Below are 27322 nucleotides of genomic sequence, written 5' to 3'. Positions count from 1 at the left end.
GAGCACATGCACTTGTCTACTTACTTGTTAGGTCTATTTTCTACATATTGTGTGCACAATGCACACAATTGTTCTTACACTAAATCTTTTAATCTCTATACTACACACATGTATTGTACGCGTGCAATGTTTTGCAGAATCGAAAATATATAGGTAGCATATTCAGATAGTAGGTTTGTTAAATACATGAAACAAACAATACTAATGACATAAAAATTTTTTACATGCTCTCTGAAATTTAAAATTTATCAACATTTAGTTGTACTTCTCAGTTAAATCAGCGTATTTTTACAAGAATTTTTGCGCTGAAGTTCGCGCCATTGTAAAATCAAAATATCTAGATAATTTAAATATATCTAGATGTAGTTCCTGTAATCTAGATTACTCTCTGTAATCAAATGTTTGACTAACAAAAATTCTTTCAAATTTACGCTCATAAATGCTTATTTAGGAAAATTTTTACTATACAAAGTTTTACTATACAAATTTTTACTATAAAAAATTGCATATTTAAGATATATTCTTACATACTTATGCTTGTTTAATTGCGAACTTTGTGATTAAATTGCCTAGATTGTTTAGAAATTTCTCAAAACTATAAAACTTTTATTTTGAATTTCTTTGCGTGCGAAAAATGTAACGCAATAAATACGTAAATTAATTACTTTGTAAAATTCACAATAAAAAGTTTACAACTGGTTATTACTGACTTAATTATTACAAAGTAGTTTAAAATACTCACAGTACTTTGAATATAATCATAGACTGATCAAATGCTTTCTAGTTGGTATGTTATATTTTCATGTTGTAAAGCCGAGAGCACACGAAAAAATTTAAGTAGTAAGACTCAAGCATTGAACAAATTAACCAATCATAGATCGGTATTCCCTTGAACACAGCTTATAGAAAGTAACTTAAGAGAATCCCAAACTGTGATTGGTCTGGTTGATGTGCTTAATGTTTAAGCTTAAGGATGCAATCACATGCACCCGAAAAAATAAAGTTTGCAGTTTATATTTTATATATAATTTTATTTTATTATATTACACACACAAATCAATTAGTTAGTATTGTGTATGTGTGTGTACATATTGTGCAATAGTATTCTCTCTTCCTCTCTCTCCATAAATAAATTCTAATACACAATACTTTTATACATAGATAATAGATACAATATTTTTCTATCATACACACTTCATCACTTCCCAGTTTTACAATTCAATAAACAAAAAAATGACATTATTATATAATGCAAAAGCAAAAAAAATTTAAAAAAAACAAATTTTCTTTCAATTTACTGAACGTAATTGTTGAAATTAGACGCACTCGATTCTACAGCCAGGGATGCCACGAAGGATCCATTCTGCAAAGATTGTCATGACTATTGGCAGCAGCGACTAAGGTGCTGACTTTGCTGTCGATGCCATCAAAATTCGCCAAAGAGTTTAGTCTTGTGATAATCGCATTTACTGCACGAGTCACCATCGTTATTAAAAGTTCACCCTTCAGTTCATTCGGTGTTTGCGACGTTCCCTCGGCGTCTTCCTGCCTTTTGTGATCCGCGTTTGTGATCACTTCATCTCGTAGAACTGCGCGGAGTATTGCGTGTAGCTGAAACGAAGGTGTAACCAGACAACGCGCTGTAGCAATCACGCTGGCAGTCAACGGTCCGTAAACTCCTGCAAAACAAATTAAAAACGTAAAGAATATTTTATATGTACTGAAAATGTACTCGAGTACATAACATGAAAAGATGAAGACTTGTATTTAGAGGTACATATTCACTAACCTATAGTTGTAACAAATTCGAGAATATTAGGTGTCAAACGGAAAGGAACCGGTCTGTTTGCGTCCAATTCTCCAGAAGTGTCATCAATGTCAAATTTGAAATACGCAATGTTGATCAAACCGGAGTCTTGATGCACGTACATCATGTCAGGATTGAGTCGGGTCAGATGAAGTGCGTACTCGGCAAAACAACTTAGCGCCAGTTGTAACGTAAACTAAACATAAGAAAAATAGTCATGATAATTTATTATTATATTCATAGTACAATATCAATTAAAAATTGTAGTTCTTACAACAAAATTGTAACTTCTATGCTATAAATTAACGGTGTTCTTAAGGTACTCACTATTTTTCTGAATGTCCAATAATCTGTGGCACCAGGGAATGTCTTTATTGCCCAATCCTTGAGCATAGTTTTCGCTACCATTGTAGTTTGTACTTCTTTTAGAATATCCCGTAGCACTTGGTGACTGGCTTGTGCACCTCGTGCCTGTACGGCAGCCAATTTTTCATAATACCGCGTGATAGGTGCGTCGTGTTCCATTGCTAACTTTGCGCAACCCTTCTTGTAAATTTCCAAAAGAGAAATTGCCGCCGGATTGTCCTCCACCAGTCGTGTTTGGGGCGCAACAGCAATTAATCGTGGCACGGTAAAGTGCAAGAACCGACGTGATGTTTCCTTTTTCTTTGTCAAATAATGATTTAACATTCGTAGAACTTGTAACAACCGTTCCTCACGTCTAGCATCTCCTAATCCGGCATCATTTACTACAAGATAAGGATATAAACGTCCGTTATGACCACGAATACGTAATCGTCTTGCGGATGTGTTGTGTAGTTGGACAACTTCAACACGAGGCATAAATCTAGCTATTTTCACGGAATAATGTGAATGCTGAAAAAAAAATTTCAGAAGACATTAATGAAATATAAAAATTAATAAATATTTTTATCGATACATACTGAAATAAAAATATTGAAAGAGAATAATATATCAAATACAAATATTAGCATATCTTACTCTAGGTATTAGGAATTCACCGGGCAGCTCGATTTCCGCAGTTTTTAGACTGAAATTGCTCAAGAAACGACATTTTTCTTCAATTAAGAACGATCTGTGAAATAATGGACGAATTAGTCTACAAGTTAGTTTTTAATAGAATTGTATCACAAGACAATAAAAAACAAATATTACTTTGGTAATTCCTTAATCTTTTCTTCTAGAATCTTTATCCACTTCTTTAACTTGTTGATCAAGTTGTGCAACAGCCTAGCTCCTGGCACAGTAAAGTCGAAGTCACTTGCAAACTGTCCCTTTACTTTAAGAAAAACAGGATCCTGCGCAATGGCTTGCGCTCTTCGTGCCAAGGATTCAGATGCTGCCGAGCCAAATGAAGTGCTCATATTTTGCGACGAAAATATGTTTTCTGCAATTTGCAAAATGCATCTTAAAGAATTGTTCTTTTTTTTTTTCATAATTTTGTACTCTCCATTATTAATAAGAGAATTAAACACAAATTATCTATTCCAATACCAAAAAAAGTAGAGACGAGTTTTTTCACAAAATTTAATGTGTGCGGAGTTATTGTAGCTTCACTGACGGAACATCGATTCTCAAATGCCAATGCGTAACATTTCGTGAGTCCTTGTCTCAGTTGTCTTAAGACTTCTTCAAACCAGGATTCACGGAACCAAACCATCTAAAATACAAATTTATATTATTCTTGCATATTATACTTTGTTGCGCAATGTTGTAAAGAACCAAAACAAAAGTACTCGATCGTACTAACTTGATCGACTATTCCTTCCAAACTCGATAAAATAGTAGGATGAATGTCTCTTTGCATATGCATTATTTTCGAACATCTCCACATAGGCGCAGGAGCTCTATGTAAAGTAGGTCCACCAGTTTCACTATTTGTAGCACCTGAGGGCTCTATGTTTTCTTGCGGTTTACCAACAGCTACTTCAGCACTCTCATTGAAAGAAAATCTCTCTTCTATCTTCAACGTCAAATATAGAGTGCGAATAGAAAAATATACAGCTTGCGGGAAAGTGCGACCGACTTGACTCAGCAAGTTTAAAATTGTCAAACCATCATGACGTACTAGATACATTAGTAATTGCGGTACCCAAGGCAACCACTGAATCGGCGGTATACCCACCGCGAACTTATCGAGAGTCTTCATCAGTGACCCTTTGTCGTCATCATACGTAAGCAACCAAAGAATTTTGGCTATATATTTTCTGGTCTTTGATTCGTCTTGATGACGACAAGCATGTAAATAGCATACCAGGGCGTTTATGCCATAGCTGATTTGACGTGCATCACGTATAAAAATATTTTCCAAGTAATCGCCCCAGTAAGCCCATGCTCTCAGCGTGTCGTGAATCTGAGTCGCGGTAGAGAAACTCTTATTGGCATCGTCCGAACGACCTAGTAGAGATTGAACTAAGCCTTTCCAAGCGTAAAATTCTCCAATCATTGGAGACGTGAAGTAACTCGTGTTTGTTGTTTCAAGCATCTCAAGACCTTCCTGTAACTCACTTTGTCCACCACCCATCGCGGCTAACTGCAAGTAACACTTTATTTGTTGTCGCATGTTTTGGAAGCAATCTGATGTTGGTAGATTTGGTATCGAGTAGATCTTAGAGAGAGAATCTAAGCATACACCAATCAGATTATGCTTTCTAGCGATCTTGCCGAAGTGAATATTGGATTGCATCGATGCGTGCACACCGAGCAACGCTTGATTGGACGATTGATCCTGCTGAGCATTAAAATGATTGGTAATAAAACTGTAATGATGTTGTCGCCAGGTAAAGATATCCGACCAGTGACTCAAATCATCCGCAATTACAGGTAAGCGATTACGCCAGGTCTTTACAATTGCTTTCATATCATGTAGAGATGTGCTTCTACCGTGCAGCAAGCCTTGATGAATCTGCATTGCTTCCTGAAGTTCCATTATCTGTTGAGCTGCTTGCAGCAACGGTAGATGAACATGACTAACAATGTATGGGAGTCGTCGCCATTCGCGCATACAATGATTAGATGCATATTCGACATAGCGTTCTACTGCACTTAAATGTTGATCCTCACTGTTGCACAAAGCCAAGAATCCGCGATACAAATTGATCTACACACACACACACACACAGAATAATACAAGAATTATTAATTAATAGAATGTATTTCTTGTAAAATGTTAAAATATATAATTTCTAAATAAAAAAAGACAAAAGCAATCAATATTATTAAAAGTAAAAAAATAACAAAAGAAACAAAAATTTTATTATTTACCTTCCAAGTCATTTCCTTTGGACAATTGTGTTCCACCTGAGTGAGAATGTCTTTCATCAACGGCCAATTAGGAACACGCCATGCGCTTTCTAAGACGAGGAAAGGATCATAGTATTTCTTATTAGTCCCCAATTCCAATACAATCTCCCACTGATTCAGTTCCTTCGTGGTACGTTCTCGATGACGTTCCCAAAGAAGACACTCCGTACTCATTTCGTAAGGCGCTGGGTTTGTCAAGAAATCCTGTTTGAACTTAGTCATGCACACATCGTACGCACCTTGGGCTTGTTCGAAGAATCCTTGCTGCTCCAACGCGATTGCGTGTAAAGTCTCTTTATAATAAGCGGGTCTTTTTTGCCACAGACCCGACCACATATCTTCCTCGTAGAGCATCGAGTACATTTCCGACAGCATGTCCATTACCTCGCAGGAGCGGCTAGAACCTTCGACATCTTCATCGTCGAACCACTCGAGTCTACTTTTCGCGGCAGAATTTGTATCGCTCTCAAATGCCATCTGCTCTAAAAGTAACGTTATTCGGTGCCATACATTATGCGACTTGCCCAGATACTTCAACACGGGTGGCGCTATAGCCACCGGTGGATCGCAATGAGCTAGTGCCTCCAAGAAAGTACCGAGTGCGCTCGGATGACAGTCTTTTTGATTAATGTGCACACCACTGGCAACAAATGGTGGCACTTCCTGCATGAGAAATCTAAGATCAGATTCGTCCAGAATACTCCACATACGCGGGAACATATCTAGCCAAACGCGTTCCGCCAGCTTCGTATCCAGGTGACATAACTGAGCAGTTGCGAGCAGCAACTGTTCCGTTTTCACCTTCTTCGCGTCTTCTATGAAACGTCCTTGTTTCTTAATTATTTGCATCAGACTTGGGTTTGCAGTGATTTCCTCAGTACCAGTGGTAGTGACATTTACATTTGTACAGTCTGCTAGGTTGGACATCCAAGCCTCTACATCGATCAATTCCTTCGTATTATCTTCAATTATTTCAATTATTTCGTAGTCCTGTTCCTCATTAGATGAACTAAGTTGACACATAAAGAGCATTTGTTCCTTATGGTCTTTTACCATACCGCCGTTTATAATCGACGTGAGGCTAGGTAACAATATATCCTGATTAGTTATTCGTATCTGAGTGGCCGGATTGGCAGTAGCTAACAATAACTCGATACACTGCTTGATCCAGTAATAGGGTCCTATATTATCCCAGTTCTGACTGCAGAGAATGTACAGAATGCGATCTTGCAAACGTCTTCTTATCGATTCATCAAACACTTCAAAAAACTTTGCCCTTACTTGCGGCTGAACGCAACGTAATCCAGCCAAAAATGCTGATTCCAACTTGTTAGATAATTCAGACAATTTTAGACTTTCGTCGCGATAAACGTAGTTGACAAGTTCCAAAAATTGCTTGTTTAATTCGTGATCGTCTGGGAAGCGTTTCTCGACAAATGCTGCCATTCGACTTAGCAAAATAGATTTCTCGCGTAAACTGGGTGCTTGATTGATCGCAATCGTAGATTTATTCTTCATCCATTCCTCCAGTATTCTCGTAATAGCTTTCATTACTTTGGCATCTTGTGTCTTTTCAATTAAACTAATTAGAATCGTGCCTATAAATGATTTGCGCATATCTACGCCCATTACTGCCACACGATTCTTCACCAGATCTAAGCTGGTAACGAGCATGTCGCTTGTCACGGCATTAGATTCAGTTTGTCCACAGTGAAGATGTTCCTTGGTCATTCTGTGCAATACTCTCATAAATGGAGTTATCAATCTGTCTATGTAATTTGGATTGTTTGTGCAGGCCGCTTTTAATGTCATTAACGTGCCGAACAGCGAACTAGGTGTGGCTGTAGTAGTCTTTTCATATGTGGTCAATCCATCAGCTATAAATCTGTTTATAGTCAAATACAATGTTTCAAGTTCTTCAGGTTTAGAAGTCGCATTTGATGGTGTTGGTTCAGATGGAAAGATAGTCATCAATCTTGAAAGCAAAGCATGCACTAGTCGTATTACTCTTGTATTGGTGCTGGCAATACAGGCACCTATTCCACATTGCAATGATTTGAAGCTGACAAGTATTTGATCGCGTTTCATGACACTTAATAAAAATGTTAGTATTTCTAACACTGTACAGATATTACCGTAATTTGGTTGATCGCTATCCACGCTAGCAAGAACTTTATCGAGCCAGGCTAATTTGAGATCACATTGTTCCACGGCCCATACATCAGGCTTTAAAGCCATTTTTAACAAACATAAACAACGTCTAGATAATTGTTCGCTTGGATTTCCATGAATTGATGCCACATCATTTACTTGACACGCTAAACGTACAAGAAAATTTAAAACAGAATCCGCGTGAGCTCTCTTGATAGGTTTTGTCGATCCCGATTCTGTTTTAGGTAAAACAAGAGGCACGGGAGTATTGTTGGACGATGTCGACTGAGAACTAAAACGTTTACCGGATGGATCCTCGGCAATTGGTCGTTTTAAGCCACCCTGTCCTATTACTCTGGTCACATTGGATTCTGCGGCTTCAGCTTCCTCCTTAATCCTATACAATTCCCATTTGACAATGACTTCAGCTAATTCTACTGCTAGGCGCTTGTGCTCCATAGAAGCGGTAGGGTTGAATCCTATACGTTGAATAGAATTTACTATGTGTTGGACCAAGTGGTGCCTAACTGGGTAATAGACTTTGTAATGTCTCACAACCAACTGCAAGATATGCACCAATTGCTGCATGGAATAACCTTCTTCAACAATAATCTTTTTTGTCCAGTGAATGAGCATAGTGTTACCATCTTCCATTCGTATTGGCATAGCCGGTGTCAATATTTCTAATGCTTGTCGTACTACATTACGCGCATCAACAGCATGCGCCTTTAATAAACTATGAAAAACTTGTAAGACAATTTTTTTGTGAATAGCAAACTTAGCAATTATGTGACTAAGAAGAAGATGACCATGATATCTGGTAGTTGGATCTACACAGTTTTTGCCCAAAAGACAAGGCCAAGCAAATGTCATTAGGCGACGTAGTTTGCTTCCTTGTTTATTATTAGTCACATCGTGAATATGTTGCGACGCTTGTTCCACTATGAGACAGGAGAATTGTAACAGAGAAATACGCACGCAATCTTCAGATTTAAATGGATTATCCGGATCGATAACTTTATTAATAAACACAGACACAACGTTCTCTGGATCGTCTACATAAGGCATGGGAGGACCCCCGACCAACTTCGTGCCTTCACCTCTCTCAAAACTCACTGCAAAACACGGAATGATAATTAGCTGTAAAATATTAGCTTTCAGCTCTTGCGACATGTTATTTGAAGGAAAATGTTCCACGAAGCGGAAGAAAGCATTTCGTTTCCATTCGACTGTATATTCTTGCGCTACTGTATTCTCCAAGAAATCTCTGAGAAATTGAAAATCAGGCACAAATCGGTCACAGGTGGCTCGTAACAATTGAAATAATAGATCGATCTCGTTCGGTTGGTGACGAAAATAATGCAATAAGATCTTGACGATGTGTTTCGGCTCTTTCCAATGACAGTAATCGACGCTCTCGACCTTTTTATGTAAAGCTTGATACTCATCGTTGCACCAGATCTGTTTCAACGCGTTCACTAGTTGACTTTGCGTAGACAACCATTGTTCGTCAAATCTAATGAGTATACTGATAATCTTGATCGCTCGATATTGCATTTCGCTTTTTTCCGCGTGAGTTAAGTTAGAATTCATCTGCGAATGCGTGAGCAGCATCATGAGTCGTGTCGTGCTATTATGTAAACTGTCACGGAACGGTTTTCCGTCTTTGTGTCTGATCAAAAATTCTAAATACTTGCTCCATTGCTGATCTTTGATATTGTTGTCACGCAAAAACAAATTAAGTGTTTCCGTCGGATAACGTAAAAGAAATTTCATTAGTGGAATCTTGAACGGACTGGATATTTCAACTGACAATGATTTTTCAGTTTGCAGCACGTGTCTACAAAGTGAATCGATGAATTTTGGAGTCGCTGCTGGAATCTCGTGATATATCCCGATAATAGTGGTAATCTTTTGCTCCGTCTCGCCCGATTTTAAGATGCTTTTGTGTGATTGAATCAAAATCTCAAAGAGCTTCTTCAAATGTTGTAGAAGCTGCTCGCACAGGGTAACACTAAAAGTGCTCGGAAACAATTGCGTCAAATACGATAATCTTCTGACATAGTTTAAGCTAAGATTCCTGTGATCACCTAGCGTAAGTAGCATAGGTCGCATCATTGTGTGAACCGATTCCATATCGATCTGAAAACCGGCAATAAACATTTTCATGCATTCAAAAGCTGTTTCTTGCAACTCGGCATTAGATTTCTCCAGAGCTTCGTATAAAACAGTAAATATCTTCTCTTGCCATCCCACAACGTAGTGGCAGGCAGCGAGCGCTCGTAGTGATGATTTTCGCAAAGGCATTAAATTTGATACTGATTTATAGCATGCTAATTTACTGATACTAGTCTCATCCAATTCGCACAGGCTTATCAATTCTTCACAAAATGTCTTGTGTTCCAGTATATCGACAGTGAAGAGACGTGGATTTAAGGTGGTGCAGAATGTGTTGCCATCCATTAAGCCGATTTGTGCGTTAGCAGGTAGATGCTTTAAAAGATTCTTGGGTGGAATCACGTCTGCCAAAATATCCCTGTGCGGTTCCATCACTTCCGTCACTGATTTATTTTGTAATTCAGCTAAAAGACGTAACGACGCCATTGCTTGCTCTCTCACAATTGTATGTGGCGATGTTACCTGTTTCACTAGTTCGCGAGTGACTTCATTTAAGCTCTTACTATGCGCCTCTATTATATCTGTGCTGCTTTCCTGAATATTAAGATTGACGCAAATCCGTAACATCTTGTCTAAATATTCTTTAGCAAGATCGATACAACCATTGGACACCTCGTCGGTCAAATCCATCATAACAAATAAAAGAGCTTTCAGAAAAGTGAATAAATGATTGAGAACCCACTTTGTGGCCATTCGCTCATAAAGAAACTTGATTGCTATACAACCACCCATTTTGGCGTACCAGGCTCGTTCATAGCATAACGAACACATTCTTTCTGCCAAATATTCCATGAAAGGCAATTGACAAGCCCGTTCTTTCGAGCCTAGAATACTTGTCGCCGTTTCTAATATCAGCATAAGCGCTAGATATCCTGTTCTGTAAAGTTCTCTTTCGTCATGACTCATTATGAGAGCGAGGGCATCAATCAGCACAAACGGATCTTGTCCTTGCATTTGAATTTCTCGTTCCTTCCAGTGAAATAGACCGCACTGTAGTGCAATAGCGATCATCGTGTAATGTCTCACGACAGCAGCAACGGTGTTTAATACTGTCGATTTCAATTCTTTGATCTCGGTGGCGACGAACATACCGGTTAATGCAGTCAACTGCACGTTACGTGCCACAGTGTCAGGACACTTATAGTGAGAACCCTGTTGATGCGGTATTTCATCTTCTTTAAAGCTGGGATGACTGAATAATTTATACCACAAGTAAATGGAATCATTCAGCATTAAAGACGCTGTCAAGTAGCAATATATGATTTCCCAGCATTGTTTGCGGTAGAACACGTCTGTTGTACTAGACTTCAATGCGTTAAACGCGGCCTCAATTATTTTCTCCACTGGGAAATCGATCGGCTGAGAAGGTCCTTGAAAATGAACTATCACGTTCGGCGAATTGGTCTCGCGATCGTTGTATTCCAATTTTTGGGGTTCAATCATCATCCGACGATTTCCACCTCCGAATTTGCCGAGAACACGGAATGCCACAACAGCTTGTTCTTGCGGACCATGTAGTGTTCTCCAGAGAGCTTGCATCAAAGCGGCACGAACAGGTTGTATGTGCTCATATAAAAAATCAGGTTGCAAGTTATCAACACATAACTCGAGAGTTCGAAGACCTTGACTTACTAAGTTACTGCTTCCGTTAAGAGCAGAAACTAGAGGATCCATCAACATCGGAAGATACGGTAAAAGAGAACTGAGACGTACTGGTACAGTTAAACATAATTCGACAAAAAGATCTTTCATATGTTGTCTGTGCAAGCCAGATTGTAATCTGTTCAGTCCTTCTAACATATTGGGAAGCAGAGGTAAGAATTCTTGGTAAAGTAAATCATGAGATCCACCGCCTATTGAACGAAATAATGCACGTAAAAGTAGGAAATAATTGTATGGCTCTTTTGCGGTCATGGCGAGATCCATAGCGCGATTAACAATTTGATTTAAATGTGGTCGTAGCATGTGCTCATTTTCTGCCGGAAAGAGCGATACGCTGCCGAATACAAGTTTAAACAATCTGAGATACAAGTTACTCCGTTCTATATTCGAGCCCATGTCGCTCATTCGTTCTAAGAGATATTCTACTAAAATCGTAGCGAAGGTCGATGAAATTGTAGGACTAGATAAAAAGGCACTTCCGATAATTTGCAAAGCGCAATTTTTAAAAATTCTTTCAACCATATAATCTATGGTAACGGAAAATATCTCGTGAAACGTTTGAGGGCTCATTTGAGTAAAAACGTTGCCAAAAAGTTCGAGCACTTCCTTTTCCTCTCGCGTTCGTATTGGCTGAGATTGCATCGGTCTAATTGGCTGCATGGGAGTGCCAATAGCAGCTGGACCGATTGTGTAAATATCCAGAGCCGGTAGTGCCCATTTGACAAATTGTATATAAATCAGAGTTTCCTTCGGCTGGAGCTGATTCGATTGCGTTACTTCGCTCGTTCTGCTGTTGATACAATTAGACGTTATAGCTTTAGCACCATGCACCAAACTTTTTACAAGATTTCTATATTCTGCTACATTATAACTCATGGCTTGCGTTATCGGAAATCCAAACTTAGACTTTGGTGGTTCCTTTTCTTCATTCAGTTCTGTACAAGGCTTAGTATCTTCTGCGTCTACTGTAGCCAATTTCAATTGTTTTGTCTTACTTCGTAAGATTGGAATATAAATTTTAGCAATAGTTTTAAATTTCAGTACGAACACCAACAATATACGCATTAATAATTCACGTTTCTGATTGTTATCTGAATCAGATTTTTGTCTCACTGTGTCCACTAAATTCATCAGCAACTTGCAAGACACCATTTGTACGGCAGTGGGTAAAGTTTGATCGAGCACATTTTTGCCGTACAAATGTACCGCTTTTGATACATCGTTTAGCGGTAACTGTAATCTCACGTGATGAACCAGATCGGCAAGAGTGGAGTAAGCCAAAGGTCGAAGCGTTTCGTGAGCGGTCCATCCGTGCCCAATGAAAATATCCTCATTGAAAAACACTTCCATGTGCGGAATAAACTTATTTCGTAGCTCTGTAGCTAATATGTGGCGAGATGCAACTACCAACTCTTTCCGCAAGTGTGCCACTTCCATGGGACATAAAGTAAACAAACCTATGAGACCTTCAACCAACATTGTGCTGTTTTGGGATATCAATTTTTGATGAGGTCTAATAACGTACGCAAGAAACGATAATGTTCTGACTTGCGCACCCATAAAATCAACAAAGACTTCTTTGTTGAATCTAGGAGACGCTCGATGCTCTGGACTCGGTTGTAATGATATGGTCGTTATCACGATCGGAATGAAATCCGACACATCCTGATGTACATTCTCCTTGTACAGTTGATTCATAAGTACCACAATTAATGGTAGCTCTTGAAGTACTTTGAGAGACAGCACTGCTTTTGGAATTAAGTTATACTGAAAATAAAATAATATACGTTATTCATTCTGTTTGTTTTATACAGATCTATACTTGGAATATTAACATTTTTGTTTATTTTCAATGACACAGTACTGTTTATACTACTTAGTTTGTTATTAAATAAACAAAAAAAAGTATACTTACTGTCAAGAAAGTATTATCCGGTGCTTTTTTCTCACTTTGTATTGCCGTAATCGTGAATGTCTCCTTCAAGAGAGCCTCTATGTTGAGTTCTGATAAATCTTTCACTCGTAAAGGAGGACGCGGTTCGAATATTTTTGACAGATTTTTTGGTAACTTGCTATATACTAGTTTGACAAATTGAAGAAAATATTGTATCTATTGAAAAAGAAAAAATATATTAAAATTAATAGTAATTTTAGAAATACTGTAATACAGACATAAATTAATATTATAAAAAAAGATAACATATTACTTACTTCTGGATTAAATGTCGGTTTAAATTGCTTATGAAATTCGATAATAATGCGCAAACATACTAATACATTTTCTTCGTTATCTTTTTCTAGTAGTTTGGACATAAGATCCAGAATTGGCCTGACATACTGGCGCAATTGCTCGGTGTGCGGTAATCTGTGTATCATTTCTAAGATCAATTTTCTAACTTGTTGAATATTGTATTCCGATATAAAATGCGGCTCTCCCTCTTGTAATATCTTCAAAAAAATCTTTATCATATGGTCAAAAAATTGCGAAGATTGTTGCGAACACATAATGGCCTGTACAGAGACATTAGTTTTAATTAATTAATTGAATTGGACATTTGTCTTTTCTCGATAAAACAATTTAAAAAGAAATATTTTGCGCTAAATATAATAAATATATTTTGACAAGTGCGCAAAATTCTTGTTATAATTTGTACCTCAAAATTTTCCGACAATTCTTGAGCTACTTTCAGTTTCAGTTCATCCTTCACTGTCACATCGGCCAGCATAGTCACGTACGATAGATAAGTGCTTATTTGTCCCAACTGTTGATCTAGCGCCATTTTGATAGTTATGATTGTTTGAAAATTCCGTAATTAATATTGTAAATAGTCCGTTAGATCTGTACACAAAAAAAATTAAATACGTACAGTAACATGCAGAAATGTTCAAGAATATTTAAAAATTAAAACTACACAATATAAGTTTACCAAATAATCTAAATTAATAAAAAGTTCGTTTTTTTATTTTTATTACAGTAAAGTGCATGTGCGTGCATACACACACTTATAGAAGCTACATATTGGTTACATATTATTATAATTAAAGTTTTATATAGATATTAAATAGCTCGTCTTAACACACTTAGCATAACGCATATATTCGCTACAAATATGATCTATCCAAATGAATATAAACATATGTTTTAAAATCAATAGTTCTTTTTGTACTGTGTAAACAAGCCTTAGCAACCACTTGACTTAGTTAATGTGACAAAAATTTAATTTACACTATGTTGTGTGTATACAGTTGTATTTTAACAAAAAAGGACTACTTTTATACAATCTGATGTAACAATATAACGCGAAAAAGGACAATAGCGAATAACAAAGGGATGTAAAAATGAAACATTCGAAGAGAAACGCTACGAGGTCGATATACATAGGTCTAAACACTATATTCCCATCGTAGATACATAAGACCTGGTAACTGCATTGCCGATTTCAGTTTACTAACACTGCTGTGAGCGACGAGAGCGACTACAGATGCGATCTCTCAATCGAGCTAACATTTTAACCAGAGAAATCGAAGTGCGCTAAAATGGATGAAACGACAATCGATTCGATCTTTTCGGGATCGCTGAAGTCCTTACCAGCCGTCAGCTCGAAAATCGTGCGAATCTTTACAAGTTCAACCTTCACTGGTATGCGTAGTTAACGTACACATAGTACGCGTAGTTAAAGTTAAAAAAAAAATAAAATAATAATAATAATAAAACTTTGACAATATAAACTCATAAGAAACATAAGAAGAAAATAGAAAAAAAAGTGAAAAGCATTGCGATATGAAGTAACAATAGTTACATTTTAGACACAACAATGGAGAGAAATACTTTGATGGCTCAGTGTTATCCCAAACTCAAGGATTATTGCAGAGAAAAACATGGTTTAGAATTCCAGGTGAGTCTTGACACATATATGAGAAAGACAGTAATGCGGCACACTAATCATTCGGCAAACTAACGTATACATAATGCGAAACATCAGTTATATGTTCCGAAATTGATTTTTGTGGTGCCAGGCACCGGTAACATACGTGATTCAACTCTTTTGATTCTTCTTGATAAAATTAAACTCGACATATGCATTTAGGTCATACCTATGTATATTTTTTTTGCTCTTTTTTTTTCTTATCACTTGAAATAAATCACACTTATTATTAGTAAAAATTAAAATTTGACTTACATAAAAACCGATTGATTTTCCTTCCCACAGGTGGTTGACATGAGATGGGGCGTACGCGATGAAGCCACCGACGATCACATGACTACGGAGTTGTGTATGAGAGAAATAGAAAACTGTCAGAGGCTGTCTATGGGACCTAATTTTGTTGTAAGTAATTAAACTGTAAATTGTTTGTTGCAAATCTCTGTACTTTAATTTAAATGTGAAGATGTAATATGAAAAACAGAAGTAACAATTGATATCTCTCTTTTGAAAAGTAAAAACGATTTAAACTACTTTAAAAGAAACGGCTGTATAACAAAAAATTATATAACGTATATTCTTGCGACACATACGCAGGTATTTCTTGGACAAAAATATGGATATCGGCCCATACCGACTTACGTTCTCAGTTCGGAACTAGAGATGTTAAGAACCGAATTAGAAAGTCAAGGAATGGATGTCAGTCTTCTGGATAGATGGTATAAAAAGGATAGCAATGCTGTACCGCCTACAAGTATACTACAACCGATTTCGTCTATTCTTAAAAACTTCAACAATAAAGTAATCAATTAATATTTAGTGATATATTTCAGCAAACTATTATTACACAATTATCTATTTCATCGCTTATATTGTTTTATTCGCGCGTATTTAAGAGAATACCTAAGCTACAGCAAGAAGATCAAGCAATCTGGTGGGACACCATGTGCAAGATGCAAAAATTGTTTAGAAAAGGCGCGCAATCTTTGTTTAACACCGGAAAGTTCGACAAGGATACAATGCACAATTATTTTATGTCCGGTATGTCAAAAAAGAAAGTTTCATCAATTATGCAATCAGAATGAGGACATTTAGTTTTGATCACATTTTTAAACAGTGACCGAGCGAGAAGTGATCAACGGAGTGTTGAACGTAAAAAATACAAAAAATCACTGTTTGGCGTACGTGCGATACATCAACAATATTAATCTGCAAAATCTGAGGAAAGCTAGTTTGTTTCTGGATATAGCTAACAGAAGTTTGGACAACGAGGCATCGAAATTACTGGCTGACCTCAGAGACGAAAGATTACCGAATAAAATCGAAAGCACGAATTTGCAGAGGTATTTTGTTTTTTTATTTTTATGAAAAATAAAAAGACAATTTTTAGAATCCACGTAAAACACGTAGAAAATATCGCTTAGGTACACGGTGGAATGGATCGGGCGAGAAGGTTTGGATCCCGAAACTCATGGCGAGTATCTTCAGCATTTCATCACTCACTTTTATCGGAACATAGTGAAACTCGTGGATCGCGCTATGAGAAAAGAGGACAGTTCCGCACAGGGACAGATAATAACTGAGATTTTGCAACATCTGCACGCTTGCAATAATTCTGTGAAGGTGAGCGTCACTATCAAGAGTTCAGTGAATTGGTACGAAAGAAGTTTTTTCTCTCAGGTATTCTATGGACGCGAGGACACTTTGGAGAAAATAAAGAATTACATGCTGGGCAACAGCGACAAGCCGTTGGTGCTGTACGGGGAAGGTGGATGCGGCAAGACATCTCTGTTAGCGAAGAGCGCGGGTTTGACGAGCAGCACCTGGCTCACCGGCAAAAAACCGGTCAGCATAATTCGATTTCTCGGTACCACCCCCGACAGCAGTGCGCTCACTCCCACACTGATCTCAATCTGTCAACAAGTGAGTGTTCCGTTTGTAGTTCTTTCTTTTTGTTTTGCTTCGTATGAAACGAAACTCCCGTTTTCCAGATTTCGTACAATTACGGATTGTCGTTTGAGGAGATTCCTGACGATCTGGTGCCGCTCACAGCTTATTTCAAATACCTGTTGACCTTAGCCAACGCGGAACAGCCTATTCTATTGTTTCTAGACAGTGTCGATCAACTCACAGGTGTACAGGGTAACAAATTGTCATGGTTACCCACGAGACTTCCATCGAACTGCAAGGTAGATATTGAATTCGGTGATATCGAGAATTCTAATAAATAAAAAAAAAATACACAACGCGCGTGTTACAGATGATTTTATCATGCGCAGCGGAAGAATCAAATCCACTGATCTCGCGAGATTATCAGTTATTGCGCAGAATGATAGATACCGAAGAAAGCTTCATCGAGGTAACCGCCTTGGGCGAAGATCTAGCCATGGACGTGATAAGGTGAGACAATTTTACGATATCGCTATGACAAAAACAAACTGACTCGAAAAAAACAAATTAATCGAGAAACAATTTTCGAAGGATGTGGATGAAAACAGCCAGAAGAGATCTGAATAACTATCAATGGCGTCTGGTGGCAAACGCGATCTCGAAATGCTCACTGCCGATCTTCGTGAAGCTCGTGTTCGCGGAGATCTGCAGGTGGCGTAGCTACACGAAGCCGGCGGACACGCATCTCGCCAGCACGGTGATGGACAGCATTATGATGCTGTTCGAGAGGATCGAGAAGCAGCACGGCAAGATTCTGGTGTTTCACGCGCTGGCCTATATCACGGCCGCCAAGTCGGGACTGTCGGAATCCGAACTCGAAGATCTGATCTCCTTGGACGACAAAGTTCTCGATGACGTTTATCAGTACCATTTACCACCGGTCAGACGCATTCCGCCACTGTTGTGGACCAGAATAAGAAACGATCTGCCTAATTATCTGAGCGAGAGAGAGGCGGACGGTGTGAGCGTTATGAACTGGTATCACAGGCAATTCAGAGATACGGCCAGAGAACGATACTTCAAGAACATGAACATGGCGATGTACTTTCACTCGATGATCGCGGATTATTATTTGGGAATTTGGGGTGGCGGTAAACCGAAACCCTTCAAATACACTGAAATACAGAGACATCGGTAAATAAATAAATTGTAACTATAATATTGAAAAGATATAAAGAAAAAATAAATAAATTTTATCATACATTTGTCTAGGTTCAATTTAACAGACAAGGAAGGCGTAGCGGACAGAAAAGTGCCGGAGCAACCCCTGGCATTTTATTCGAAAGAAGGAACCATCTCGAGATACAACTTACGAAAGTTCGGCGAATTACCATTTCACTTGGTAAGAGCACGGCGATTTAAGGATCTCTTCGAAAACGTTCTGTTTAACTACGAGTGGCTGCACGCGAAACTGAGCTCTTGTCCTTTGCAAGCAGTGCTCTCCGACTTTGAAGACGCGTGTAACTTCATCGAAGACCAGAGTTTGGTAAGGTAAGCCATCAATACAAACAAACACAGACATTCAAAGAATATTTCAATTTTCTTTGTTCAAATTTTTTATGACTATTAATATTATGATTATTAAATCCAGAATGATCGTTTCACAGAGAACTCATGTTGGTCGCTGATGCTCTGAGATTAGGTGGCGCGATTCTGGGAAATCATTCGGACATGCTCGCGCCCCAGCTGATCGGTCGATTGTTACCGGAAATCGGCGGGAACGTCAATGTGAGAATGTTGCTACGAGCGTGCGATCACGACGGGGTCAAGCACTGCGCTTTACTTCCTCTTTATCACTGTCTGCACACACCCGGCGGACCGTTGAAAGTAACTTAATTATTCTGCATATTCTAATTACATATTTTGTAGTTTTCTAAAATAAAAAAATAAAAAAAAAAAACTGCTTTTCAGTATTCGCTGGAAGGTCATCAGTTTGCGGTATTTGGTTTTTGCTTGACATCGGACTACCGCTACGTAGTGTCGATTTCCAATAAATTCATCACCTGGGATCTGAGCACCAGCGATATGACAAAGGATGTGAATCCCGGTGTAGAAGGTATAATGCAACAATTGGTCCTGAGTCCCGATAACAGATACGCCGCAGCTTTCACGACCAATTATCAGGTACAAGCTCTTTTCTCTCATTTTTCTCTACAACGTCAAAAAGCTATCTTGTTCCCACAATTGAAGAAAGTTTCATAATGTATGACTTGTCGTAGACTGTCGTTTTAAACACTTTGACGAGCGAATTTGTTGTGATCGACAATCCTTTACCAAACGAAGACGCGGTGTGCGGCGTGTATTTGATGAATCAATACGCCTTCATTTATGGAAAACTGGGATGGTGCAGATTCGATCTGCGAGGAAACCTACTCGACACTCATAGTAACCCGGAAGATTCTAATAAATGGCCGATTCTGTGTAAAAAAAAAAAAAAAGAAAAAAAAACCATTCAATCTTTTACATTTCTATTATACATTGCGTATTCAAAACTGCGTTTTTTGTACACAGATGTAGGGTATACGAACTTGGATCATTATTGGATCGTGTTCTGGTCAGGAAGCATCGACGACACGCGTATGCTTTTGCACACTTACAGAAAGAAAATATCACTGGATTCGTTTCAGTTTCACAGGTGAAAAAGAAGATGAGATTTGTATTCAGAAGATGATTACATTTCGAGATGACAGAGTAACAGTAGAAAAAAATTGTTTCAGCGTCATGGTTATGAGCAAAGACAAAACTACTTTGTACGCGTGCACGAACGAGAACGATTATAGAGTCACGAAGTACAAATGCGACGAAGTCTCGTCCTACTGGGAAAAGGCCTTCGATATGCCGAGGGCGTACAACGACGATGTGGAATATCTGTTGCAGCTGAAACTGGATAGAGAAGAGGAAATGCTATTAGCGACCACCGGAAATGGATTTATCGTGTGGTTTTTAGAGAGCAAGAGCAACGCGCATGTATTGATGCTGCCGAACGGAGTGAGGAACATCAGCACGCGAATGATGTGCTCCAATTCGATTATGGTCAGTGGTACCAAGAATTACGCTGTCGCCGGTGTAAGGTGGGTGTTGTAAAAATTAATATTTCTTTTCGCAAACACAAAAGAATATGAATAGACAAAAACAATATAAACTTAAATTGTCCTGCGTAGAAAAAATCTGTACGTTTGGTCGCTGGAGACGTCGGAGTTGGTAAAAGTATTGGACGCGCATTTCGCGAGGATTATTCAATTGGAGGCGCTAACGGTTGGAAATTGGAATAGCGTTGTAACGTCGAGTATCGACAGAAGCGTTAAAGTGTGGAACATCAACAATATCTTCGAACAAGTGCATGTTATCGATAGACATGAGTTGCAGATAGACATGATAAGGTACTACCTATTTCTTTTAAAATATCAACCATGAAAAAATACAAATTTATTTCAACTGCGCGAATTGTTGAAAACAGTTTAGCTGAGAAAGGCAACTTGGCCGTTACCGTCACCAGGGACTGCGTGGGCATTTGGGACTTGCAAACGGGCAAATTGATATCGAAGCTAGCTGACAGTCCGTTAGGAGCGATTGTTACACACGCTTGCATTACACATGACAGCAAGTAAATAAATTTTCGTCCGATAATGATGAAGTAACAAAGAGAAAAGCGAGAAAAGCACATTTTTTATTTCAGATATATCGTGTCAACGGAATCGGGAAATGTTCTCGTGTGGAACAGGATCACGGAACAGGTGTTGTTCAAAGAAGAGCAATCGAACGTTAAGCAGTTAACGCTTGTAGAGAACTCGACAAAATTCATAACCGTTTCAAGACCAAATAATCCTGTCGGTGTGGAAAACGTGCGAACTACCGCAATTCTCATTATGAGGAGTATTCCTGGTAGGAAAATCCTCGATAATTTTATGCAACTATCTTTTTAAAAAATACTTGAACAAACATCTTTTGCTCTTTAGATGGCAGAACAATATTCTCTTTGGAGTATCCTGTGAGAAGCAACACCGGTACACCTTTCCGCCAAGTTGTGATAACATCAGACGACGCTTTCCTGGCGGTGCCAGCAGCTGATAAGGGCAACAGAGATTGCGTTATAATTTACAGTGCAAAAACAGGAGCACTGATTAGTAAAATACCTATTAAGGTGCCTGGATTTAAGGTAATTACTTTCTTGAGAGATCAAAAAAAAAAACGGAACTACTAATTAAATCTAAAGAGAACATTAGTCACATAAGTTTATGTTAGGATATTATATGCATCACTCCGATGTCTAACAAACCACAATGGATTGGAATTATCGGTTCTGATAAAGGAACGATTCTTGACATCAACAAGAAGAAAATTATACGCACAATTCCAAAATGGAGTGGGAATATTAGCAAGGATGGCAAATATACTTTATACGCTCCCAGCAGGTATATACATACAAGTGTATGAAACATATCTTTGTTTATTTTCGTATTCGTGAAACGTAATATGTTTTTGCTTTTCCTATATTTCAGAGGAGGCCTTGAGCTCATAGAATTAAAGAAAGGTACAACCGTGAAAACATACATACCCAAAGTCGCGGAAGGTGTATTTACTGTTATATCAATGTTTAATCGTACAGACGAGTACGTGTTATACTATCACAGCGGTCGAAAAACTATCAGAGTTTTCAGGTAAAAATATACATACGTTGCAATTAATAAATACATTAACCAATTTGATTGAAAATAAATATTGTATACATCTGTGAGTGTAATTTATTTCACAGATCCTCAGATTGTGAAATGATAGCAAATTACAGAGTACAAGCTGAGCTGAGTGCTATTGACAGTACTTATGACGGTAAGAGCATTGTCTTAGGAACAGTGGATGGTTGTGTGTCAGTGTTAGCAATAGCTGATCCTAACAAACCTGAGATGAGAGAATATCTCGCAAATGTGCCATCTCGCGATGAACAGGTGAGCGAAAGATATAATTAAAGAAAATAATCGACCGATTGTCTCTCGTTACTTTTATCTCCAATTTCACAATATATACGTTATATATTCTCGTTTAAATATCATTACGTTGTGTACCAGTGAATTACTTTGCAAATCAACAATCAACTCTCTGAATCAATGTTACAACAGTTTGAGATAAAGAATTTTTGCAAAACTTTCAGAGATAAATGCATTATCTCTTTCTCATGCATATTATTTCATCATAAATTACTTTTCAAGTCTTATGCGCGTTTTGTAATTGTGCGCAATTACAAAGGTTAGTTTGCCCCGAGTGAGAACACTTTCTCCAACAATTACTTTGTATACGTATTTGTAACAGCCGGAAAAGTTAGAATTATTAAAAAGTGCGAAAAACGTACCTGTGTTCTCGTCGATCTCTTCGTGTATATTTCTTTTTTGTCGTATGTACACAAAACAAAGTTTATTTACACGCGGCAAGGTTGTAGAGGTTAGACATAATATTATTATTATTAGGAGTGGTGTGCCGATACCTTTACACTTTTTGTACACCTTTTTGCTCTCAAGTTCATATACACATTTGTAGATGAGTAAAAAAAAATGAGAAACATTAATAATAATACATAATGAGAAACATTAATAATAATACATAATGAGAAACATTAATAATAATACATAATGAGAAACATTAATAATCTATCAGATGTACTTACTCATTATTTAAAGATTATAAATACAAATGTGTGTGTAATATAATCGCTCAGTGTAAAGTTTATAAAGATTCGATTGTGACTATGGAGTCTACACTAGATTCAAAGAGAGAAATGGACAAAAAACTTGTCTATTCCGCATATCTCCACTACTAGAAAACTCCTCCACTTTCCAGTCATTGGTTGTCAGCGAGTATCCCGCCAATCCCGTGCACAACGCTATCCTCACTTTGCCCGCTTTTCTTCCCCTATGCGCAGTAAGATTCTCTCCTCTCTTTGAACCCGGTGTAGTTTCAGCGAAATTGACAAATTGCATTGGTGAATTCAATCAGTCGACCAATCGAGCGCGATTTATGACATTTCTGGAGAATGCGTTTGTTTTGAGCGTCTATCTTTGTTCTAAATATTTTTCATTTACTGGAACTTGTGTTGACTTGAGTTAAAGTGGCTGTTTTTCATTTATTGCGACTTGTGTTGACTTAAATTAGTAAACGTCAATAGCTCCTTATGGCAAAGAAAAAGCATTTATTCGCGCAAACTTATAGAGAGTGAGTAAAAGTCGACTCGAGTCACTAAGTGGACATGTGACATTTAAAGATTAACAAAGACTGACGTTTAAAAGCGCGTAAGCAAACACACCCCTGATGCAAAAAACAAAAAAAAAACATTAACTGCATTTTTACACACTAACATATTTTTTTCAGTGGAAGAAAAAAACCGAGAAGCATCGGGCTGCGATAAAGTTTAAAGCTGCTGCTCGAATCGCTCGTGTAACTCACGATTTGTCAACGAGCGTCAAATCGACAGGTGGCATCTCGGAAACAATCAAAGAAGCGGACGAGAACATGGAATAACTCGCGCTGATTAGTACATCGTATAAAATTGTTATAGTGGCATTTTAGTAGCTTGTATTTAGAGTACCGAGCTACGAAAACGTGGAAACTGATATTGTTACGATATTAATTAGTCACTTATTAAAAGAAACAAGTAAAGCACACAGGCAGCAAGGAGAAATCACAACTACAGAATGTATATTACATTTATTTGTGTCTTTTTATAATTTCTTTCGTCTTTTTTTGTTCTTTTATTCGAATGGTAAAAGAACACGAGACGAATTCGATAAGGAAAATATTATCTCGCGGATGCGAGATTAATCTTGTACAAGTGGAAATTCAAGGTAATATACTCATCGATTCGGTCTGTACAAAAAAAAGAAAAAAAAAAAAAAAAATCCGTGTCGAAACCGTCCCGTGTTGTGTGTGCAATGTAATGAACGTTACGGTTTTGATATTCTTCTACTGATTAATTTCCGAAAGATTGGCTGTGTAAAGTTTTACGAAAAATAATACGGGAACATTCGTGAATCAAAAATAAACTTTAAAATGAACATAGGAACTCCGCAATAATTTAAATTAAATCTGGGAAATTTAGTTGCAACTTTTAGATGATTTTTGAGAACTGTCTCTTTGCATTTTATCGAGTTATCAGAACGTCTAAAACTGAAATCTCATACGTTTTTTTGTTTCAGATAGCTCAAAAACAAGCTGTTAAAAATCGGTCGAAAATTGCAACAGAATTCCAGCTTTGATTTAAATCGTACGTGTTTTGATTTTGCGAAATTACAAGAGACACGGTTGTCGACAATTGTAGTTATTCTAATTCTTCAATATTGGAAAATTAATCGTTTATAAGTTTTTCTTATCTTGAAGCAAAAACTTATAAGATATTTATTTCCAAATAATTTTGTTATATCTTATATATTTCACGCTATGTTTATATTAATCGTAAGTATAAACATAATTGCGATAAATAAATAATTGCGATTTACGATGTTAGTTTCTATTCGGCAATGATGGGATGTAACTGTATAGAACAATCTTCTTCAACATAATTTATTAGAAAAAAGTTACATCGTTGAAACTAAACTTACGCCGCCATCAATAAAATACTCAAAATGTTGACAACCGTGCGTCTCATCTTAATCTCGCGATATTCGCGTTATCTTTGGATTCCAATGCTATATGCAAAACAACTTGAACCGTTTCATACGGGCTCAAATAATACCACGTTCTATAAACGCAAGAGGTTGCGTTCAAAAGAGAATTCAATTTCAATTAACTCTTAACCGCATATCGCGCGATGATCGACAACTCGATTGATAAACATATTTGAATCAAATTATTACAGCGTATTTCATATCGATGCATACTGTGTGCATCTGTGGTATATAACAAATATGCGGTTAACTAGTTAAATCAGTTAATCCATTCGCTTTTGTTTAGGCTAGTGGTTGATAATCATGAATTGTACCGTCTTGCTGTATTTAAAATGACTGCACATACAAGGCTAATAATATTTCGAAATTAAAGAAGTTGTGAAATTTCTGTTTGCACTTTCATTTGTCTTCGCTTATTCAAAACAAACCAGAGTTCGTTCGAAGATGTCGATTATCTAGTAGTCAAGTTCTTGTTAATTCTCTTCTCGTTTTGTCAAACATTGGAACTGTCTTGAAAATATCTTCACGATTTCGATGGTGTAGTGCCATTTTTTTTTGAGTTCTTATTGCAATTCGCTGCCTTTTTGTGTTTGTTGTTGTTGCTGCTGCTGTTGTTGCTGTTGTGCCGTATCTTTAATATGTTTTTCAACCTATAAATAATATGGAAAAAAAATATTTATTATCTAATTATTCGTCAGATTCAAGTGTGTGCTTTCTGTATTTACATACCACTTTTTTTACATGTCTATATGCGCCAGACTCTGTGTTTCCATGTACATTGTCCACTTTGTAAGGTGGTATAATAGTGACATTATCAAATACAACAATATTAGCTCCATTCCACGTAATATCTTGAATAGTTTTTGAAATAGCAATAAACAGCTTTTGTCCTTCTGGAGATACTCCGGCCTGCAGAGCCTTTACCAGTCTCTTCTTCTCTTCAATCTGATTACGAATTCTAGTGTTAAGCCTATGCAAGTTAAGGCTTTGTAGTGGTTCGTTGGTAGTTGAACTAACTTCTCGTATCACTTGCACATTGGATACGAGTGATAAATTTACTATATGAACGTCATTTAGAGACGGTCTACCACTGGATGATGGGCATTCTAAGTTATTATATATATTAAGGAATATATTTGTATCATTTATTTTTTAAGTCTATATATTTTATGTAATAAATATCAATTCTCCAACCTTAGAAATTTGGATCTGTACATCATTGATAGTTGATTCATGATAAAACAGATAAGAAATTTAAAAAATTTTTATCTGTAAAAAAACTTTTTGTAAGATTAAAGTAGATACCTCAGATATTAGCTTGTTTTCTTTTATCCAAATTTTTAAGATTTTATTTATATTATATTTTTAAGATCTTATTATATTATAATCAAAACTCAGTTTTGTGCTATTAATGTTAAGAATAGTTTTTATTGTAACAAGTTTGTGAATGCTCCACTGATACTGCAGAACAACTTTATCAACATTTAACTCAAAATGTAACACAATTTCTGTATGATGCAACAGTAATTAATTTTATATCATACAAATAAAGATATTTATTTGTATTACTTACAAATGTATGTTATTATATGTAATAATACAAAAATTGACAAAATTATTACACCAAAAAAAAGTATTGTTACATTTCTTCAAAACTGAATAAAAATGAGCAGAATCGAGTACAACAATAAACACAGTATAATTAAAATATGCAAGTGTAAGCAACAAAACAAATGCACGAAGAAGTGAACAATCATCTCACACCGATTGATAATGAAAAATGAAAACTAACCTGACAAAACTGAGTTTCGACTGTTAACGTGACTCACGAGGTAAGAAAAGCGGGATACTTTGCGAAGGAATTCCTGCGGTATCCCGACACGAAAAAAAACGTCAAGTCGACACGTGTCGCCGGGAGAATCGTCGCGAAGTCAACGCCGTTATTTACACTGCAGCTCGTACACAGCGGGACTCACATAGCAAGTGAACGCGCGCGAGACTGGCCCGTCGTCAATCAGTATTGTTTTCATAAAAAAAGGATACTTAGTATCAGCATCTTGGTCTGTGGGTCGAAGGCTAGTACCTCGCCTTCGATTTCCTGCTCGTGGCAAGTTTTACATAGCACTGTACTCCCGATAGTAAACCAGTCGTTCGAGGCAGCCATTTTTGACTGCCACACTCTCATACACGACTTGTCTACACAGCGCTATGCACCATTCTTTTCTACGGTCGCTGATCTGTGAACCTAACCTCACACTTTTTTCAGCCCGAACGGTGTCCAGCGTGTACTAACGCCCTCTTAGCAAAGTACAAATTGCGGCAAAGTAGAAGATAGTATAGGTTACTTTTACAGTAAGTGAACAGTAATAATATATAAAAAAAAAAAAAAGAACTAATAATGTGTTACCGAAAAGAAATGGCCGTCCTTCTTGAGATATATTCAGATTCTTCGTTTGCACGCACTTTTCAATGAAATTCTTTGGGAAAAAGGATTAAACAAATCGAAACAGATCCCTTACTGAATATATTGTATCATTTGAACTAAAAGTCGACAAGCGTGACAAACTGATTTTCAACGACCCAACATACCTATGCAGGCCGACAGGAAAATGCTGAGGACGCCTCAGAGTAGATAATTTGGCCATAAGCAAAGGCCACAATACAACAAACCAACCAAC

At 37.3% G+C, this 27322-nt stretch overlaps 3 protein-coding genes across 7 annotated transcripts; 1 reads left to right on the top strand and 2 right to left on the bottom strand.

The window, feature by feature from the left end:
- Positions 1–1111: 1111 nt before the first annotated feature.
- On the bottom strand, positions 1112–22541 carry LOC109859138 (transformation/transcription domain-associated protein). Of its 3 annotated transcripts, none has more exons than XM_020437086.1 (13): positions 22340–22541; positions 15304–15439; positions 13777–13961; positions 13334–13633; positions 13038–13232; positions 5093–12889; positions 3579–4928; positions 3323–3488; positions 2984–3215; positions 2810–2903; positions 2135–2683; positions 1790–2003; positions 1112–1679 (listed from the first exon to the last, which is right to left on the bottom strand). In XM_020437086.1, exons 3-13 carry the CDS (start codon positions 13900–13902, stop codon positions 1333–1335), a joined length of 11370 nt encoding a protein of 3789 aa, XP_020292675.1. In that variant the 5' UTR covers positions 13903–13961; positions 15304–15439; positions 22340–22541; the 3' UTR covers positions 1112–1332. The 3 variants fall into 3 exon arrangements, with proteins under 3 accessions (XP_020292675.1, XP_020292676.1, XP_020292678.1); XM_020437087.1 differs by having other exon boundaries at positions 15304–15385; XM_020437089.1 differs by lacking the exon at positions 15304–15439.
- Positions 14603–25067, top strand: LOC109859139 (NACHT and WD repeat domain-containing protein 2). Of its 2 annotated transcripts, XM_020437091.1 has the most exons (25): positions 14603–14762; positions 14930–15018; positions 15334–15450; positions 15643–15846; positions 15942–16086; positions 16163–16388; positions 16470–16668; positions 16726–16968; positions 17037–17234; positions 17306–17445; positions 17527–18129; positions 18208–18486; positions 18603–18822; positions 18907–19119; positions 19215–19416; positions 19507–19630; positions 19713–20066; positions 20157–20375; positions 20453–20599; positions 20672–20877; positions 20952–21151; positions 21238–21407; positions 21495–21653; positions 21749–21938; positions 23353–25067. In XM_020437091.1, exons 1-25 carry the CDS (start codon positions 14660–14662, stop codon positions 23500–23502), a joined length of 5100 nt encoding a protein of 1699 aa, XP_020292680.1. In that variant the 5' UTR covers positions 14603–14659; the 3' UTR covers positions 23503–25067. The 2 variants fall into 2 exon arrangements, with proteins under 2 accessions (XP_020292680.1, XP_020292679.1); XM_020437090.1 differs by having other exon boundaries at positions 19215–19630.
- On the bottom strand, positions 23670–27322 carry LOC109859140 (protein LSM12 homolog). Of its 2 annotated transcripts, XM_020437092.1 has the most exons (5): positions 27234–27322; positions 27052–27121; positions 26688–26942; positions 25374–25750; positions 23670–25294 (listed from the first exon to the last, which is right to left on the bottom strand). In XM_020437092.1, exons 3-5 carry the CDS (start codon positions 26827–26829, stop codon positions 25208–25210), a joined length of 606 nt encoding a protein of 201 aa, XP_020292681.1. In that variant the 5' UTR covers positions 26830–26942; positions 27052–27121; positions 27234–27322; the 3' UTR covers positions 23670–25207. The 2 variants fall into 2 exon arrangements, with proteins under 2 accessions (XP_020292681.1, XP_020292682.1); XM_020437093.1 differs by lacking the exons at positions 27052–27121; positions 27234–27322 and having other exon boundaries at positions 26688–27044.

This window comes from Pseudomyrmex gracilis, unplaced genomic scaffold (assembly GCF_002006095.1).
Source record: "Pseudomyrmex gracilis isolate BER0280 unplaced genomic scaffold, ASM200609v1 scaffold_242, whole genome shotgun sequence".
Classification (NCBI taxonomy): domain Eukaryota; kingdom Metazoa; phylum Arthropoda; class Insecta; order Hymenoptera; family Formicidae; genus Pseudomyrmex; species Pseudomyrmex gracilis.
This window is presented reverse-complemented; position numbering and strand designations above follow the sequence as displayed.